Source organism: Ranitomeya variabilis, chromosome 1 (genome assembly GCF_051348905.1).
Source record: "Ranitomeya variabilis isolate aRanVar5 chromosome 1, aRanVar5.hap1, whole genome shotgun sequence".
NCBI classification, from domain to species: domain Eukaryota; kingdom Metazoa; phylum Chordata; class Amphibia; order Anura; family Dendrobatidae; genus Ranitomeya; species Ranitomeya variabilis.
This window is the reverse complement of record NC_135232.1, coordinates 680,947,718-680,967,046: the sequence shown is the minus strand read 5'-3', so window position 1 is coordinate 680,967,046 and position 19,329 is coordinate 680,947,718. Positions and strand designations below refer to the sequence as shown.

At 44.0% G+C, this 19,329-nt stretch overlaps 1 protein-coding gene across 6 annotated transcripts in view; it reads right to left on the bottom strand.

The window, feature by feature from the left end:
- Positions 1–19,329, bottom strand: part of PCNX4 (pecanex 4) — a 96,569-nt gene that overhangs the window by 44,700 nt on the left and 32,540 nt on the right. For all 6 annotated transcript variants that reach the window (XR_013215790.1, XR_013215789.1, XM_077265370.1 and 3 more), the window contains one exon: positions 2,911–3,027. Coding sequence is in view for 4 of the 6 variants with exons in the window: in XM_077265370.1 (XP_077121485.1) it covers positions 2,911–3,027 (117 nt within the window). In the remaining 2 variants the exon portion in view is untranslated. The remainder of the gene's footprint in view (positions 1–2,910; positions 3,028–19,329) is intronic.

Here is a 19,329-nt window from a genome sequence, read left to right as displayed (position 1 = left end):
ACGTGGCAAAGAAATACGTGGCACTTAAATACGTGGCACTTAAATACGTGGCACTTAGGCTATGTTCACATTTGCGTTGTGCGCCGCATGCGTCCTTTTTTTGATTGATTTTGGACGCAGCAAAAATGCAACTTGCTGCGTCCTCTGCAGCCGGATGCGTGCGCTGCAGTGACGCATGCGGCGCAAAACGCAAGTGCAACATGCGTCCCCATGTTAAATATAGGGGCGCATGACGCATGCGGCGCCCGACGCTGCGGCGCAGACCGCAAATGTGAACGTAGACTTAAATAGCTGGATAGAGCTGGATCCGCGGGCTGTGATCTGGCCTACGCTCAGCACTCTGCGGAGCGCTGTCATTCAAAACACGTCCACTCATTTTGGTGTTTAGTCCCAAAATGGAGGATGGAAGAAGAAAAGGGTTGGACAAGGAAATGACATCATTTCTTTTTTTTTTCCCCCACTGCAGTTAAAGCTTTATTTGTGTCAAACACAGACAATCTGCAGAGAAAACTGCATAAAAAACCGCACTAAAAACCGCATCAAAAACGCACCAAAAACGCACCTGCGTTTTCTGCCAAGAGCTGCGGTTTTTGTCCTGAAAAAAAAAGGATTGAAATCAGGATCGTGTGAACATACCCTTACCGTACAGGGTTACGAGGGGGGGCGTCTGACTGACGCCTGCCCTAGTAACCTGGGGTTAGTGACAGTGGGGTTAGTAAACCCCAGCTGATGTCTGTTCCGCTTGCTGAGGCGTCTTTGGCTCAAGGCCATTGCAGCTGGCAGAATCGACATGATGTTAACTCCAGTGTGTATTGTATTCCGAGTCATAAAGACAGGAAATGACCTCAATGACTTTTTTTTTTCCCCCTTTTTTTTTTTCAAACAAACTTTATTTTCAGTACACAATGCTGAAAAAAACGCAGCTGCAAAAAACGCAGCAAAAAACGCTGTGTGTGAAAGCAGCTGCGTTTTTTGCCTGCGTAAAAAAACGCAGGTAAAGCAGCAGCAAAATACACGCGCGTAAAAATACGCAGCAAATACGCTGTGTGTGAAAGTAGCCTAAAAAGGTTAAATCCAGTGTGCCTCCTATGGACACTAAGCTTGAACTGGGTCTCTGGAAGCCAGCATGAGGGTGTATACTGCAGGGGAGGAGCTAACTCTTTTTGTCTCAACTCAGTGTCAGCCTCCCAGTGACAGCAGCATAACACCCATGGTCCTGTGTCCCCCAATGTGGCGAAGGAGAAATAAACGCAAGTCATATCGAAGAAATGTTACCACTATCATAAAGTACAATATGTCATGTGAAAATCTCAGAATCACCAGGATCCGTTGAAGAGTTTCAGAGTTATGACCTCATATAGTGACAGTGGTCAGAATTGAAAAAAAATGGAGTGGTCAGGAAGTTGAAAACAGGCTTCGGGGTGAAGGGGTTAAATACAATTACTATCCACCTCTTGCTTCGGTGCCAAAAAAGTATTTTAGGTTTATCAAAGTACTAAAAAGTTAAAAATCACATCGTTCACCAACACATTACATACAAATCATTGAGCATCTGATCCAATCTCCCCATTGTTTTCCAAATTGAGCAATTGCATCTCTTTTAATATAAATCTTCTTTTCCATCTGAATTGTATTATTTAAGCACTGGACTATTTCATCCATCCAAGGAAGACCAATGTTTAGCAATAGATTTTCTGGTTTAATAAAATATTTTGGAAAACGCCAGCTGCACTAAGAAGAACCAGCACCTAACAAACAGGTAATCCCTGCATGTGTTTAACAGCCGCGAGACATGCAGCCGCGGGAACTCAAACATATTTTTCGAGCACGCTGAAGACACTCGGTTAGCACCGGAGCATGCTCGAATAATGCTTTATCCGAGCACGTTTGATTTAGTCACATCCATTTGCATAGTTCTGTTTGTTTTTTTTCTAAAAATCAATGTTTTTAAGGGTATGTGCACGCGTCAGGATTTCTTGCAGAAATTTCCTGACAAAAACAGACATTTCTGGCAGAAATCCGCATGCGTTTTTTTTTTTTGCGGTTTTTTATGCGGTTTTTTTTTTTTTGCGGTTTTTCCCAATGCATTAAATAGCGAGAAAAAACGTAAAAAATCCGCAAAATTAATGAACATGCTGCTTTTTTTACCGCGATGCGTTTTTTTTCATGTGCACAAAAATTGCAGGATGCATTCTAAATGATAGGATGCATATTAATGCGTTTTTTATTGCGAAAAAAACGCAACATGTGCACATACCCTAAATGGCAAAGTGGGACGTGTCAGGAGATCATGACTTATTTTTTGTTGGAAAAAAAAAAAGGATGAAAAACGGATGCAAAATGTACGACAATCAGTTTACATTCCAAAACGAAGTGAAGGACAGCATCCAATCCAGGTGAAGTAAAAAAAATCCTTTATTGTGCCAGATGCAACGTTTCAACCATAACAGGCCTTTTTCAAGCATTTTGCTTGAAAAAGACCTGCTATGGTGGAAATGTTGCATCTGGCACAATAAAGGATTTTTTTACTTCACCTGGATTGGATGCTGTCCTTCACTTTGTTTTGGCATGTACTCTTCCACTTGGGTCCAGTGGAATTAGGACGGGCATCCCTATATCTGCTGTGCTGTCGGCCATTTTCTAATATATAATCAGTCTGCATTCATCTTTCAAAGACTGTAATGTTTAAAAAAAAAAACAATTTTTCCTCCATTTTTTTTGCATCCTGTAAAAAAATAAATAAATGGTGGACTGAAACGGATGTGTGCACAAACGTATGCGAAGCAGATACATGTTAGATGTACCTATTCTATGTAAATACAAACGCATCCGTTAAGACAGGAGATTGGAAGTGAAATGACACGTTAATAATGTGTTATCTTCTGCCTATCACGTGGGACGCAAACTTACCACAATGAGTCGTATGCCAGTGTCCAGCCCGACGTTCCACCACACATTTGTGTTAAACAGCTGAACAACAGATACGACAACCAGCTCAAGCATGGCATTCTCTGTATTCTGCCAGATCTAAAAAAAGCAGGACAAGAAGAAGGTCAGAAAAATGTGGCACTTACAAAATCCAAAACACCTTATCAGCCTTTACGAATCACACTGACTATCCATAGAGGTATAAAGTGGGGATGGCAGGTTTCCTTGGCCAGATTTATGCCCATAACAAGCACCAATTGACAATACCGCTTTGATGGGCGCTCGGTGATAACATTTTGCAAAAGAATCCACATACAGTAATAAATAGATCTCGAAGACCTGTAATTCTTTTTGAAAGTTTTCCGTCTGGTATTTAAATAAGCAGTTTTAGTTTCTAATCAGGATTATACAGACATTCTGACGTACACCGGCCTCATAGGACTACTTAGGCTTCCTTCACACTTCCGTCTTTAGACGGCTGTCATAATGCGACGGATGTTGTAAAAAGATTGCCAAACGGATGGAACGCATCCAGTAACCTGACCGATCTGTCGAATTTGGTAGCACGAGGATTTTAATGCATAAAATGTGCAAATGCATAAAGAAAGAGAGATTTTTTTTTTTCCGGACTAGAAAATCCTTCCAGGCATGCTCAGAATGAAAAAACAGGATACGTCGCTGGATTCCTGTGTTTGACGGTCAGCGACGGATCCTGCGTCCATAGGCTTCCATTATAGCCAACGACGGACAGAGCAGGACCCGTCGCTGAGCGATTTTAGGACGTGCAAAAAAAAAAATGTTCCTCTGAATGATGGACCGCTATTTTCCGACGGATCCAGTGCACGACGGATGAAACATTTGCAGGATCCTGTTTTTTCAAAATTCAACGGATTATGACGGGAGGTAAAAGACGGAAGTGTGAAAAAGGCCTTAATGTATGCAGCTGTTTTGTGATATCTGATGACAGATCTGCATTAAGTATTGGTGAACTGAATCCCTATGAAGGATGAATGAATGTTAAAATGATTGATCAGTCCCCATACAGTTTGCATATCCCTGTTTGCACAGGGAAAGGTGTTTCTGAGAACAAGAAAGTAAAATATGCAATGTATTTTGCTCACTGATTGGCTAATCACTGGCATGTTTACTTCCGTGTCAAAATGGGCCTTAAAATGTTTTTTACCTACTTTAAAGTCTATTTTGCATGGGCCCAGGGTGGGAGATCTAAAAGAAAAAAACCTGTATCTACTGCCTGGACTAATTGGCGTGGGACAGAGAAGTCGGTGCGGAGAATCTTCGCCAGACCAGAGTACAGGATTTTTATTTTCAGTTCCTCATTCTGTGCCCATAGACAATGAAAGAGATTTATCAATCTGAATATGCCAGAATTCAGTATTTCACCAAATGTGTTAGTCTCTATCTGTCCCTTGTCCTACATACAAGGGACGTGAATACCACCCTCCCCCCAGCTGCAGTTTGAAAAAAAGGCTTTGCTTTACTCACCCTCCCCGGGTCCAGCACTAAGTCTCCACCGCTGCTCCTGGTGTCTGTTATTGTCGACGGCACCGCAGCCAATAACTGAGCTCAGCTGGTCTGCCCAAGCTGACAGCACGAGCCGCTGAGCTGACTGATTGTCTACAGCGCTGTAGACAACAAAATATACTGGGAGAAGAGGTAGAGACTTAAAGCTGGATCCGGGGAGGGCGAGCAATGAGCTAAATCCAAATGGGAAGCGGACTATGGGCCTATATCAGATGAAATATGGGAAAACATCCTGGATTCCACTTCCGGATTTACAGGGTATACAGACTGCACAAAATGCGTATGGTAAGGATGAAGCCCATTTAATACATATGCTATGGGAATGCACAATTGAGAGTATTTTGAAAAGAGGTGGTATCTCTGATAGAATGGAGTCGATCACATAAAACTTCGGTTAGATCCAAGAGGGTGTAATTTGTGTATACTAGAAGAAGAGATGGACTCAGAGTCCTCGATATATTTCATTCCAAGTTCACAAATTACTTGACTTACACTGGGTAGATTACAGTCCCACTACTACTGCAGAATTAATAAATAAAATAATAAGACTTGAAAAAGGCAATGTACTGAAAAATAAATCCACTACACAAATTTGAAACATTTTGTGAAAAGTGGTTTGGATACTCCATGGTTGCCTCCTAGTATTTTAGTAAGAGAACAGATGATGCAAATGTTTTCAGCACTTTAACGATGTATCTAAATTAATACTGATAGAGATTGCATTGGTCTTTTGAAACATATACTAATGGTGGAAATTGACTTTTTATTTGCCTAAAAAGTAGGATTTTTGGTACTCGCCATAAAATCTCTTCCTTTATCGCTTCATTGGGAGACGCAGGCAACCATGGGACGTCCTAAAGCAGTCCCAAGGGAGGAAACAGATTATCATACTCAAATTAGGTCGGGTGACAGACGAGCGTTGGTTGCAGCACCCTTCTACCTAGACCAATATCAGCAGAGGTGTAGGTATGTACCCCATATAATATTGTGAATATATGAAAGGATGACCAGGTAGAGGACTTGCAAATTTGAGTTGCAGAGGCCTGGTGACGAATGGCCCAGGAGGCCTCCACTGCATGGGTGCAGTCAGCCCTCACTCCTTGAGGAGGTGGTCTATTCTTAACTCAGTAAGCTTCCAGTATAGCAGAGCGGATCTACAACAGATAGCCATGCATCCTGGTAAAGATGGCCACCCACCAAGAGAGGATTCCCAGGTGAGAGGTGACCAGTCATGCAGAAGAGAATCTATTCGATCGAGACCCTGAGTACTTGGAAGAGCGACCAACTGGGGAGCCATGCTGGGGCAGGTTTGTATAACGGCTTTCTTCTCTCTCGTTGAGAAGGGCACCGATCTCGATGAGAGGAGGTCCCAGGGGACAAGAAATGACGAAAGGGGTGAAACTGAAGAGAACGTCTCCTGGTGAATGGACATTTTAGGCTGAGGAAGCGTGGCATACAAGAAGAGCCGTGATCCTTGGATGGAGAGATTGGTAAGAGATTTTATGGAGGCCGGATTAGCATTCCAGGCTTTGAGCCAGAGGATTCTGCGTTTGGCTGCAATATTGCTAGTAACGCGCAGAACAGTTGGTGGCGTCAAGAGACGCAGCGAGCAAGTATCTTTCTAAGGGTACTGTCACACAAAACGATTTACCAACGATCACGACCAGCGATACGACCTGGCCGTGATCGTTGGTAAGTGATTGTGTGGTCGCTGGGGAGCTGTCACACAGTCAGCTCTCCAGCGACCAACGATGCCGAAGTCCCTGGGTAACCAGGGTAAACATCGGGTTACTAAGCGCAGGGCCGCGCTTAGTAACCCAATGTTTACCCTGGTTACCAGCGTAAAAGTAAAAAAAACAAACCGTACATACTCACATTCCGGTGTCTGTCCCCCGGCGTTCTGCTTCTCTGCACTGTGTCTGCCAGCCGGAAAGCACAGCGGTGACGTCACCGCTGTGCTCGCTTTCCGGCCAGCGCTCACAGTGCAGAGAAGCAGAACGCCGGGGGACAGACACCGGAATGTGAGTATGTACTGTTTGGTTTTTTTTACTTTTACGCTGGTAACCACGGTAAACATCGGGTTACTAAGCGCGGCCCTGCGCTTAGTAACCCGATGTTTACCCTGGTTACAAGCGAACGCATCGCTGGATCGCTGTCACACACAACGATCCAGCGATGACAGCGGGAGATCCAGCGACGAAAGAAAGTTCCAAACGATCTGCTACGACGTACGATTCTCAGCAGGATCCCTGATCGCTGCTGCGTGTCAGACACAGCGATATCGTATGGATATCGCTGGAACGTCACAGATCGTACCGTCGTAGCGATCAAAGTGCCAATGTGTGACAGTACCCTAAGTCAGATTTTCAACATCAATATCCCACAGGAGGAGGCACAATTGTTAAAGGGGTCCTTTCCTTTCCGATGGTGTAATGGTTCTATGAAATATCTTGGGGTCCAATTGCCCCCTCAGACTTGTCCTAGCTCTTCCATCTGAATCATGAGCCTTTGTTCGGTCATGTCAAAATGGAGCTCAAGGCTTATGATAAAACACGATCATCTTAGTTCGGTAGAATTAACGTATTAAAGATGGACATTCCTCCAAAACTGCTTTATGTATTTTAAGCGGTTCCAATTGCACTCCCATGTTTAAGCAACTAAATACAGTCTATAACAATTTCATTTGGAGATCAAAAGACCGGCCATTACACATTTTTGGCTAGATCTAAATCTCAAGGGGGGCCGGCCTCGCAAATTTTCAACTCTATCATGCTGCGGCTGTTTTGGGGCGGATAGTGGACTGGTTTCATAGTGCAAATCAGAAGCATTGGGACACACTAGAGTCATTCTTATCATGCCTAGACTTAACTTCTCTACCCTGGGATTTCTAAGCACTTTCTTTCTTCAAAGGGACCACTTCCCCCATTAACAGTTGATCTTCTCAGAGTTTGGGACCAATTGGTAAAGAAACTTAAGATTTCTAAGATTCCAGGACCTATGACACCGATCACTGACAATCCAGAATTCCCCCCTGGAGTTGGAGTGAGTAAATTCCTGGTCTTCAACTATAAAACTAGATTCCATCACGTCATTGAAAATTTCACTAATGTACCATCACTAAACAAGCTTAAAGCTCTCTATCCAGCTCCATCTATTCAAGAATGGTCTCTTGAAATTGATTTTTTGTGTAGAAAGGAAAGACTCTCTGCTCATAATAAAATTAGCTCAGACAACGTTTTCCGTACTTGGCTAGGATGGATTTTATTCAGAGATTCCACGGAGAAGTACTCAATCAATCCTTCTGACGTGATGAAGACACCATATATTGTAATAGTACATACCTGAATCTGTGTGGATTCACAAATCTTGCTCACCTCTTCCTCTTCCCTTGGGATCTCTTCTTGTCTTTTCTATTTTGTTAAAATTTTCTACTAAAAGTTCTTTTCCTTCCTTTGCCAGGCTTGACAAAGCCTAACTTAATTGCAAGAAGTTAATGAACAAGTTGTTAATATGTCATACTTTTCTTTAAAAATAGGGGTATTCTCATATGTGATTTGATGTTAACATATCTTGATATTTTTGACAACTATAATGAAAACTACCTCTTTGGTTGTATTTAAAAATGCTGTAACTATATGCTGTTCTCAATTAATAAATAAACTAGTTTATGAAGAAAAAAAAAAAGATATCCAACTGCTTTCTACCAGGGTAGCGCTTTTCCGGGTGTGTGGTACGTGTCTGGATCAGAATCTGACTCAGAATCCAGGTAGGACCCCGGGGCCACCTCAGGAGAGGAGGAGTGGGATACCGAGGGCATCCTGGAGGATGTGGAAGGAGAAGGGAAACCAGACGAGGAAATGGAATCTATCCACTTCTTAGACTTTATCCTTGATCTGCCATACTGGGGGTGACTGACAGGCGCCGGCGGGTTGTTCTGAGAAAGTCGGGGCACTGATGCCGACTGAAGGGTTAGGTGAATGTTCAAGGACCTGTACCAGGGACTGGGACATTCCGGTTAGGTCAGGTACTGACTGAGAAATAGCAACAGTCCACTGCGGGGGAGGGGGTGTGCTCTCTTCACGGGCAGTGGGGGGTCCTGTGAAGCTTGCATGGTAGAAGGGCTGCAATTTTGGCAGAAAGCTGCGGCCTGACCTGTGGGTCATTTCTTTTTTGCAGAGGGCACAGGTGTAGTGAATGACAGTGTGGAAGGGACGCAAGACTCCTTAGGTTTGGGCATATATACATAGACCTGGGGCTAGCTAGGAAGGGTTGCTGAGGAGGGATAAGTTTAGATAGGAGGAAAAAAAAAAACACAGCCAGGACAAAGACTACCCGGTCCAGGAATTGTTCTGTTTTAGTATATGGGAAAAGACAGGTTCTGCTGAAAAACAAAGCCATGGAGCTGCGAATGGAGAAGTTACACCGCTGGAGCCGGAGGTAGTGAGGGAGAAGGAAGGGGAGAGCCCAAACAAGGTGCACTGAAAGCCTGCATGTGAGAAAAAAAAACAAGCGCTCCCATAGGAGGGAAAGCGCGCACGATGGGCAAAGGAACATGAACAAGGTGTGGAGGCCTTAGAGAAGCTGGGGACTAAATTTAGTGTAGATTATTGGCACGTCAGAAATCGCGCACAGAAAAGACGAGATCAGCTGGACTCTCCTTTATCATATCTGATGCCCCCTGCCGCTTTGAAGAGGGACTGTGTACAATACCTGTCTGTCAAGGTCCCGACTTCTACTCCATGGGAGGATGGAATCAGGAGTCCCCAGGTGAGGAGGGAGTCATTGGGAAAAGCGTCCTCCTTCCCATACCGACATGGTCAGAAGACTGTCGACCCTGAGGAAGGCAGGGTCACTGAGGAGTGACCACAGTGTTCCTCTTGGCCCGTTTTTTTAGTGTGCTGGGGTGGGTGAACGGCAAAGGTCCGGCTGCCACGAACCACCCTGAGACACGCCTGTTACACCCAGTTACCCTGAAGAGAAGAACCCGAAAAACACAGAGAAAAGCTTTCTAAAACACAACAAGGTGACCTAAAGAAAAATACGGATCTGGAATCAAATCTAGGTCCTCCTTCAGCTGACACTAAGCTTGAACTGACGAGGTTTTTTCCAGTCAATGGGCACACCCTACTGAGGAAGAGCCAACTTTTTTTCTTTTGCTTAGTGTCAGTATACTAGTGACAGCAGCATACACCCATTCTTAACCTGGGCCCCCAATGAGAAATATAAAAAAAAAAATAGAAAATACTGTTATCTAGGCGTCCAGTTTGACGATATGTGGACACCAAAAGTCAAGCCTAAGAAATGTGCAACTTTCAAACTGTGTTATATAAATAGAAAAGAAATATATCTTGGTACCGTGTTAGCCAGTAGATAGAAAAAGCCAGTAGATAGAACCACTGAGGACTCTCAATTCTAAATATTTTTCTTATATAAATAGTGCATTCAAGTTCCGCCAGACTTGTGAATCCTCACATCGCGTGCTGTGAGGATTCTCCAATAATGGCTGTGACCATAAGTATGTGATTTGCACACATGCAGTCACATGCAAACTAGACATATGCAACCACACTGAATGCAAAGATGTTAAGCGAGGCCAGACACGTCTAGTCGGAATGTAATATAATAAGCCTCATTAAGTTTTAAAGTAAAGGATAAGCCCTGTATCTAATAATAATAATTTTATTTCTATAGCGCCAACATATTCCGCAGCACTTTACATGTTAGAGGAGACTTGTACAGACAATAAAAGACATTACAGAACAACAATCACATAAACAACAGATACCGAGAGGAATGAGGGCCCTGTCCACAAGCTTACAATCTATGAGGAAATAGGGGAGACACGAAAGTTGGATGGTAACTATTGCTTATATCGTACGGTTCAGCCATCAATATAATAAATAGGGTGTTCACAAAATGCTGCATGAACCTGTAACTAACCAGTATGTGTAAAAGTACAGACACAGAGGGCTATTAATTGCATGAAGGGTGTGAGAACAGATGGTACGAGGGTCCTGGTTTTGAAGAAAATGTTGTATGGGCAAAACAGGGATAGTTAGACAAGTATGTTGAGGAAATAGGCCAGTCTAAAGAAAAGCGTTTTTAGGCCATGCTTAACCCCTTTTTGACCTCGGACGGGATAGTACGTCCGAGGTCAGAAGCCCCGCTTTGATGTGGGCTCCGGCGGTGAGCCCGCATCAAAGCCAGGACATGTCAGCTGTTTTGAACAGCTGACATGTGCCCGTAATAGGCGCGGGCAGAATCGCGATCTGCCCGCCCCTATTAACTAGTTAAATGCCGCTGTCAAACGCAGACAGGGCGGCCGGAAATGATCACATCGCCGACCCCCGTCACATGATCGGAGGTCGGCGATGCTTCAGAATAGTAACCATAGAGGTCCTTGAGACCTCTATGGTTACTGATCCCCGGCAGCTGTGAGCGCCACCCTGTGGTCGGAGCTCACAGCACACCTGCAATTCTGCTACATAGCAGCGAACATCAGATCGCTGCTATGTAGCAGAGGCGATCGTGTTGTGCCAGCTTCTAGCCTCCTATGGAGGCTATTGAAGCATGGCAAAAGTAAAAAAAAAAAGTGAAAAAAAGTGAAAAAAAAAAAAAAAAAATATTAAAGTTTAAATCACCCCCCTGTCACCCCAATCAAAATAAATCAATAAAAAAAAAATCAAATCTACACATATTTGGTATCGCCGCGTTCAGAATCGCCCGATCTATCAATAAAAAAAAGCATTAACCTGATCGCTAAACGGCGTAACGAGAAAAAAATGTGAAGCGCCAGAATTACGTTTTTTTGGTCGCCGCGACATTGCATTAAAATGCAATAACGGGCGATCAAAAGAACGTATCTGCACCGAAATGGTATCATTAAAAACGCCAGCTCGGAACGCAAAAAATAAGCCCTCAACCGACCCCAGATCATGAAAAATGGAGACGCTACGAGTATCGGAATATGGCGCAATTTTTTTATTTATTTTTTTTTAGCAAAGTTTGGAATTTTTTTTCACCACTTAGATAAAAAATAACCTAGTCATGTTAGGTGTCTATGAACTCGTACTGACCTGGAGAATCATAATGGCAGGTCAGTTTTAGCATTTAGTGAACCTAGCAAAAAAGCCAAACAAAAAACAAGTGTGGGACTGCACTTTTTTTGCAATTTCACTGCACTTGTAATTTTTTTCCCGTTTTCTAGTACACGACATGGTAAAACCGATGATGTCGTTCAAAAGTACAACTCGTTCCGCAAAAAATAAGCCTTCACATGGCCAAATTGACGGAAAAATAAAAAAGTTATGGCTCTGGGAAGGAGGGGAGCGAAAAACGAACACGGAAAAACGGAAAATCCCAAGGTCATGAAGGGGTTTAAAACTGTTGATAATGGGGATTAACGCCTTCGCGACCTTGGGTTTTTCGGTGTTTGAGTCTCCGTTTTTTGCTCCTCTTCTTCCTAGAGACATAACTTTTTTATTTTTCCGGCAATATGGCCATGTGAGGGCTTCTATTTGAGGAATGAGTTGTACTTTTGAACGACACCATTGGTTTTGCCATATAGTGTACTGAGAAAACAGGAAAAAAATTCAAAGTGCAGTGAAATTGCAAAAAAGTGCCACAATTGTTTTTGGTTTTGCTTTTTTATCATGTTCACAATGCTAAAACTGACCTGCCATTATGATTCTCCAGGTCAATAAGAGTTTGTAGATACCAAACATGTATAGGTTCTTTTTTATTTAAGTGGTGAAAAGAAAAATCCAAAGTTTCTATAAAAAAAAAAATAAAAATAAAGTCGCCATTGTCCGAGACCTGTAGCGTCTCCATTTTTTTGTAATCCGGGGCTGGGTGAGGTCTTATTTTTTGCGCACCGAGCTGATGTTTTTATGGATACCATTTTGGTGCAGATAATCTTTTGAATGTCTGTTACTGCATTTTAATGCAATGTTGCAGCGACCAAAAAAACCCGTAATTCTGGTGTTTTGACTTCTTTTCTCATTGCGCCGTTTAGCGATCGGGTTAATTCTTTTTCTATGTTGATAGATCGGGCCATACTGAAAGCGGTGATACCAAATGTGTGGGTTTTTTTGTTTTTTTTTTGGAATGGGGCAAATGGGAGGTGATTTGAACTTTTAGATATTTTTAAAAACTTTTTTTTATTTTCACTTTTTTTACTTGCTTTAATAGTCTCCATGGGAGACTAGAAGCTGCAATCATCCGATCGCTTGCGCTAAAATGATCAGCGGCCGGCGCTCATATCAATCCAGCAATGACAACCACATAGGTTTTGCTGCAGACCCTGGGTTGTCATGCCAAACCATCAGAGATCCGCGATCATGTGACAAGGATGCCAATGGGCAGGATTAGTGACGCGGTTCCGACACGATCGTGTTTAATATGTTAACAGCCGCTGGTGGGACGCAATTCCACCGGCGGCTGTTAGGGGCACATGTCAGCTGATAACATCAGCTGACATGTGCCGGAAAAGTTGTGGGCTTATCGCTGGAGCCAGCAGCAAACAGGGGGAGCCCATCTTAGACGTAACTATACGTCTAAGGTGGGAAAGGGGTTAATCCTGGTTAATGCATTCCAAAGAATTGGCACAGCACGCGCAAAGTCTTGGAGATGGGAGTGGGAGGTTTGGATTATTGAGGAAGCTAATCTTAGGCTATTAGCAGAACGGAGGGCACGGGTAGGATGCTAAACTGAGACAAGGGTGGAGAATTAGTGTGGTGCAGAAGCATGGAGCGCTTTGTGGGTGAGATTGATAAGTTTATATTACATTCTGTAGTGGATGGACAACCAATGCAACAACTGGCACAGGCATTGGTGTAACGGTTGGCAAGGAATATGATCCTGGCTGATGCATTCAGGATGATTTGAGAGGGGATAGTTTAGTAAGTGGGAGACCGATTAGTAGAGAGTTACAATAGTCCAGACGAGAATGAATAAGAGAGTTACAGTAAGGGTTTTTGCATAGTCTAAGCCTAGGTAAGAAAAGGCCGAATTATAGAAATGTTTTTGAGGTGAAGATGACATGAGCGAGCAAGCAAATGATTGGATGTAGGGAGTGAATGAAAGACATGAATCAAGTATGACCCCAAGACAGCGGGCATGTTACTGGGTAATAATGGTAGAACCACACACGGAAATAGCAATGTCGGGCATAGGTAGGTTAGTGGAGGGAGGAAACACAAGATATTCAGTTTTTCAAAAGTTTTGTTTCAGATAGAAGGAGGACTTGATATTAGAGACAGCGGTATGTGTTTTGTAGTAATGCAGGGGTGATGTCAGGAGACTATGTGTATAATTGGGTGTCATCAGCAAAGAGATGGTACTGAAAACCAAATCTGTTGATTGTTTGTCCAATAGGGGCAGTATACAAGAGGAAGAGAAGGGGGCTTAGGACTGATCCTTGAGGAACTCAGACAATAAAGGGAAGATGAGAGGAGGAGGAGCCAGCAAAAGATACAGAGAATGAGCAATCAGAGAGGTAGGAGGAGAACCAGGAGAAAACGGTGTCCTTGAGGCCGATGGAACGGAGCGTTAGTGAGAAGGAACTGGTGATCCACAGTGTTGAATGCTGCAGAGACATCCAGAAGGATCAGCAAAGAGTTGTGACCGTTATATTTAGCTGTTAGTAGATCATTAGAGACTTTGGTAAGGGAAATTTCAGTAGAGTGTAAAGAGTGGAAACCGGATTGTAGAGAGTCAAGAAGAGAGTGATCTGAGAGATGGCAGATTAGACGGGAGTGGACCAAGCATTCCAGGAGTTTAGAGATGAAGGGAAGATTAGAGACAGGTCTATAGTTAGCAGCACAGGTTTTTTTGAGGGATGGTTTTTAAAGCAATGATTGTATGCTGGCGTGTTTAAATGAAAAGGGAAAAATACCAGATGAGTGAGAGGTTGAATATTTTTGTTAGGCAAGTGGTGACAGCTGGGGAAATGGACTTGAGGAGATGTGAGGGAATAGGGTCACTGGTGCAAGTAGTAGGGTGAGAATATGCAAGTAGCCTGATCACTTCTCTGAGACAGGTTCAAAGACAGGAGAGTGAGCTACATGTAGTGGGGATGGAGGACAGTGCATGGTATGAACGAATTCAGATAAAATTTCCTCTCTGATATGCTCAAATTTTTATCTTTTAAATAATTAGCCGGATCGTCAGCACAGTGGTCGGTGGTCAGGGCGTGTACTGTGGACTGAGGAGGGAATAAAAAGTGTCAAAGCGACGTTTTGGATTCTTGGATAGTGAGGTAATGAGGGTGTTGAAATAGGTTTGTTTGGAGAGGTGAAGGGCAGTTTCTGAGTGTTAATGGCATCTATATATTTCTATTAGTGTGGAAAATGGGGGTGTCCTGAGCAGGGTGACAGTTCTTGACAGAGAATGAAATAAGGTTGTGTCAGAGTGGAAGAGGGGAGTTAATAAAATCATGCAATGAGAAGAGTCGGGAGAAGACCAGGGCCAAAGTATCTCCGTCTTCATGCATAGGAGAGTTAGTTAACTGTGAAATGCCGAATGACGAGGTTACAGATAAAAGGTGAGTAGCAGATGGGGAGATGGGATCACCAATGGGGATGTTAAAGTCTCCCATGAGGTTGGGGGATGTCACAGGATAGAGAAGGTGGAAGCCAAGTGGTAAAGTGATCCAAGAACTGATGGGAGGGGCCTGGAGGATGATATACAAAAGTAGAGTCTGGCAGCATGGACCTTAAATGAAGGGAAGCTAAGCGAGGGTACTTAGGGGATAACCTGAAAATTTGGTTGATAGGAGCAGACCAACACTTCTACCTGGTCTGTTGTCAGATCTCGGGGTATGAAAGAAATGTAGAGCACCATATGAGAGAGCAGCAGCAGCGGCAGTGGTGGTGGTATCTTACTGCTCGATCCAGGTTTCTGTAAGAGCCAGAAGGTTAAGAGAATCAGAAAGGAAGAAGTCATGGATGTAGGGGTGTTTGTTACAGGCTGAGTGTAAATTCCAGGAGGCAAAGTTAAAAGAGAGAGAAGGCTTAGTGTAGTAGGGGAGGGGTTTGATTTACTATTACAAGAAGGGCCTGGGTTGAGAGTGATATCCCCTGCGACAAGGAGAAGGAGGATAGACAGAGTGAGCAGATAGTTAAGTGATTTGTGAGAGCGTCTCTTGTGTTGTATGGTGGGAATGAATGGATCTGTGCAATTTAGATTGTGAAAAAAGCATGAGTGCTGTACATAGGAGAGGAGAGAGGGGATGATATGGACGGAGTGCAAAAATTTTGTGCAAGGAGGGTGGATGTGAGTTAATGCAACAGTCAGGATATAAATGATACAAATATATAAGGTGAATATTTGATGCAATGCAAATGTTCTGGAAGTAGGTTTCTTTGAATGTCTTACCCATCTCCTGCCCAGTGTAACTGCTTCGATTAAGGCCATGTGCACACGTCGCTGATTTTGTTGCGGATCAACAGCGGTTTTTACGTGCATATTTGCACCAAATCCACAAAGAGTGCTCAGGCAATGTTAATCAATGAGAATCCAGAATTGGTGTGCACATGCTGCGGAAAATACCACACTGATTTGCAGTGTTTTATTTTCCGCAGCATGTCAATTCTTTTTGCGGATCTGTAGCGTTTCTGCACCCATTGACTTACATTGAGCCAGTCAAATCCGCAGCTAAACCGGAGGTGTAAAAAGGTCTGCGGATTAGCTGCAGATTTGCATGCCAAAAACGCTGCAGAAAGGAAGGCGGAAGAGTGTGTGGGCGAAGACTGTGTGGAGACTGTGTGGGCGGAGAATATGTATGGGTCTGTCTGCGGGTGTCTGTGTGTCTGTCTGTGTACGGGTGTGTGCAGCCAGGCATCGTCTGATGGGACTACTACTCCCATCCGGCTATGTCTGGTGTCACATAGAACAGTGACAACATGAGCCGATGATGGGACAGTAGTAGTCCCATAACCCACGCCTGTGTTCAATTAAAAAGCACATTCATACTCACCAAACAACTAATTCCCCGACGCCCTCAATCTCCTGCAATAAAAATAAAATAAATCACCATATATTTACCTTTCCGCCGTAGTCCATTTGATAACGAGTGTCCCACGACGATCTCATATGTAGAATAGTCACATCGGGAGATGTGACCGCTCTACACGACTCCGGCGATAATGCGGGAGGATACATCCTGTCAGTGTGTATCACTACGCCACCGTAAGAGTTCACCGGAGTTCGTGCTGTCACTTGCGGCACCGCTGCATGAGAAAATTCCCACGCTGCAGTGCTGTAAGTAAGAGCACGAACTCCAGTGAACTCTCAGTGTATCGCCGAAGGCTGTGTAGAGCAGTCACATCTCCCGATGTGACTGTTCTACAAGGGAGATCATCGTGGGACACTCGTTATTAAATGGACTATGGCGGACAGGGAGTATTTTTGTTGGTTTATTATTTTATTTTTCTTGCAGGAGATCGAGGGAGTCAGGGAGTAGGCGATGCAGTAAGTATGGTTAATTAAGATTAATAAAGGACTTTATTCTGGCCGTGTCTTTATTTACCATACAACTATAGGATTAGTAATGGATAGGTGTCTTACAGACGCTTCTCCATTACTTATCCCTGGGCTTGGTGTCACCTGACAATACGAAGGTGAAATCAACCCCAAAAATATAATCCCCACTTGCCACCGCTACAGGGCAAGTGGGAAGAGCGAGGCTAAGTGCCAGAATTGGCGCATCTATAAGATGGGCCATTTCTAGGGCGGCTGAGAGCTGATATTTATAGCCTGGGGGGTGCCAATATCCATGGCCACTTCCCAGGCTATTAATATCAACCTGCAGCTGTCTGCCTAGCCTTTGCTGGTTCGGTTTTATGTCAATTTTTTGCTGGGGTTCCCCTGTAAAATAGCCAGTAAAGGCTAAGCAAACATCTGTGAGCTGATATTAATAGCCTGGGAACCTTTATGGCTATTGGCTCCTTCCCAGAATAAATAACATCAGCCCTCAGTTGTTGGCTTTCCCTCTGCTGGTTAAGAAAATTACACGGGAGCACACACAATCTTTTTTTAGGGTATGTTCCCACGGTCAGGAACCGACAGCCCTTTGGACGCTGCACATGCCCGCTTCATCTAAAGCGCTGCCGTCTTTTGAACGCAGGTGATTCCACATGTGTTCATTGAACCGTGCGGAATCACCACACTCAATACACTGTACTGGGACATTTATCTTGTGGAGACTGAGCGTCTCCGCCAGATAAATTGACATGCTGCGGTCTCAAAAGACGCACCACATGTCCGTCTCCACAAAAAAGCCACGGGGTGCCGGTGCACGCATAATTGAGAAGGGATTTCTTCAAATCCCATCCACTATGCTTTAACATCTGGCCCCTGCGGGTTGGACGCAGCGGATGTACGCAGTATCCTTCCCGCAGCGTTTACTGACCGTGAAACATACCCTTACAAAGTTATTGAAAATTAAACAGATATTGCGTTTCATGCAGATTTCGCACACGCGCGAGCATGTCTTATTTAACTCTTTATTTACCACTAGATGGTGGCCCGATTCTAACGCATCGGGTATTCTAGAATATGTATGTAGTTTATTTATGAAGATTTCAGAATAATGCAATGAAAACACAGGATTCGGCCGGCCAGGCGCGACCAATTAGCGAAGCGTGGTTCAAAGCAGCGTTAACGGACTGCGTTACACCGCTGTGTAATGCAGTCCTTTTAACGGATTGCTAAAACGCTATGTGGGTGCTGACTGGAGACTGGAGGGGAGTTTGGAGGGTGCACTGACTGGAGGGGAGTAGGGAGGGGCCAATCCGCGGCCTGTCACTGATTGGTCGCGCCCAGCCGGCCGCGACCAATCAGCGACGTGGGATTTCTCCATGACAGAGAAACAGACAGACAGAAGTGGACCTTAGACAATTATATATATATATATATCTATATCTATATCTATATATAGACTAGATGGTGGCCCGATTCTAACGTATCGGGTATAGTAGAATATGCATGTCCACGTAGTATATTGCCCAGCCCACGTAGCATATTGTCCAGCCACGTAGTATATTGCCCAGCCACGTAGTATATTGCCCAACCATGTAGTATATTGCACAGCGACGTAGTATACAGCAGAGCCACGTAGTATATTGCCCAGTTACGTAGTATATTGCCCAGCCACGTAGTATATTGCCCAGTGACATAGTATACAGCACACAGCCATGTAGTATATTGCACAGCGACGTAGTATACAGCAGAGTCACGTAGTATATTGCTCAGCCACGTAGTATACAGCAGAGTCACGTAGTATATTGCCCAGCCACGTAGTATATTGCCCAGCAACGTAGTATATTGCCCAGCAACGTAGTATATTGCCCAGCAACGTAGTATATTGCCCAGCAACGTAGTATATTGCCCAGTAACGTAGTATATTGCCCAGTAACGTAGTATATTGCCCAGTAACGTAGTACACAGCACAGAGCCACGTAGTATATTGCACAGCGACGTAGTATACAGCACAGAGCCACGTAGTATATTGCCCAGCCACGTAGTATATTGGCCAGTCAAGTAGTATATTGCCCAGCTACGTAGTATATTGCCCAGCCACGTATGTCACAGGTTAAAAAATAAACATATACTTACCTTCCAGGGCCCCTTGTAGTCCTGTCGCCTCCTTCTCACGCAAGCGCGCAGGACCTGTGATGACGTCGCGGTCACATGACCGTAACGTCATGGCAGGTCCTTCTCGCAGACCATCCTTGCCACCGGAACCTGCCTCTTGCATGGAGCGGTCACCGGAGCGTCTCGAGGAGTGGGAAAGGTGAGTATATAATGATTTTTTATTTTTTAATTATTTTGTAACATTAGATGTTTTTACTATTGACA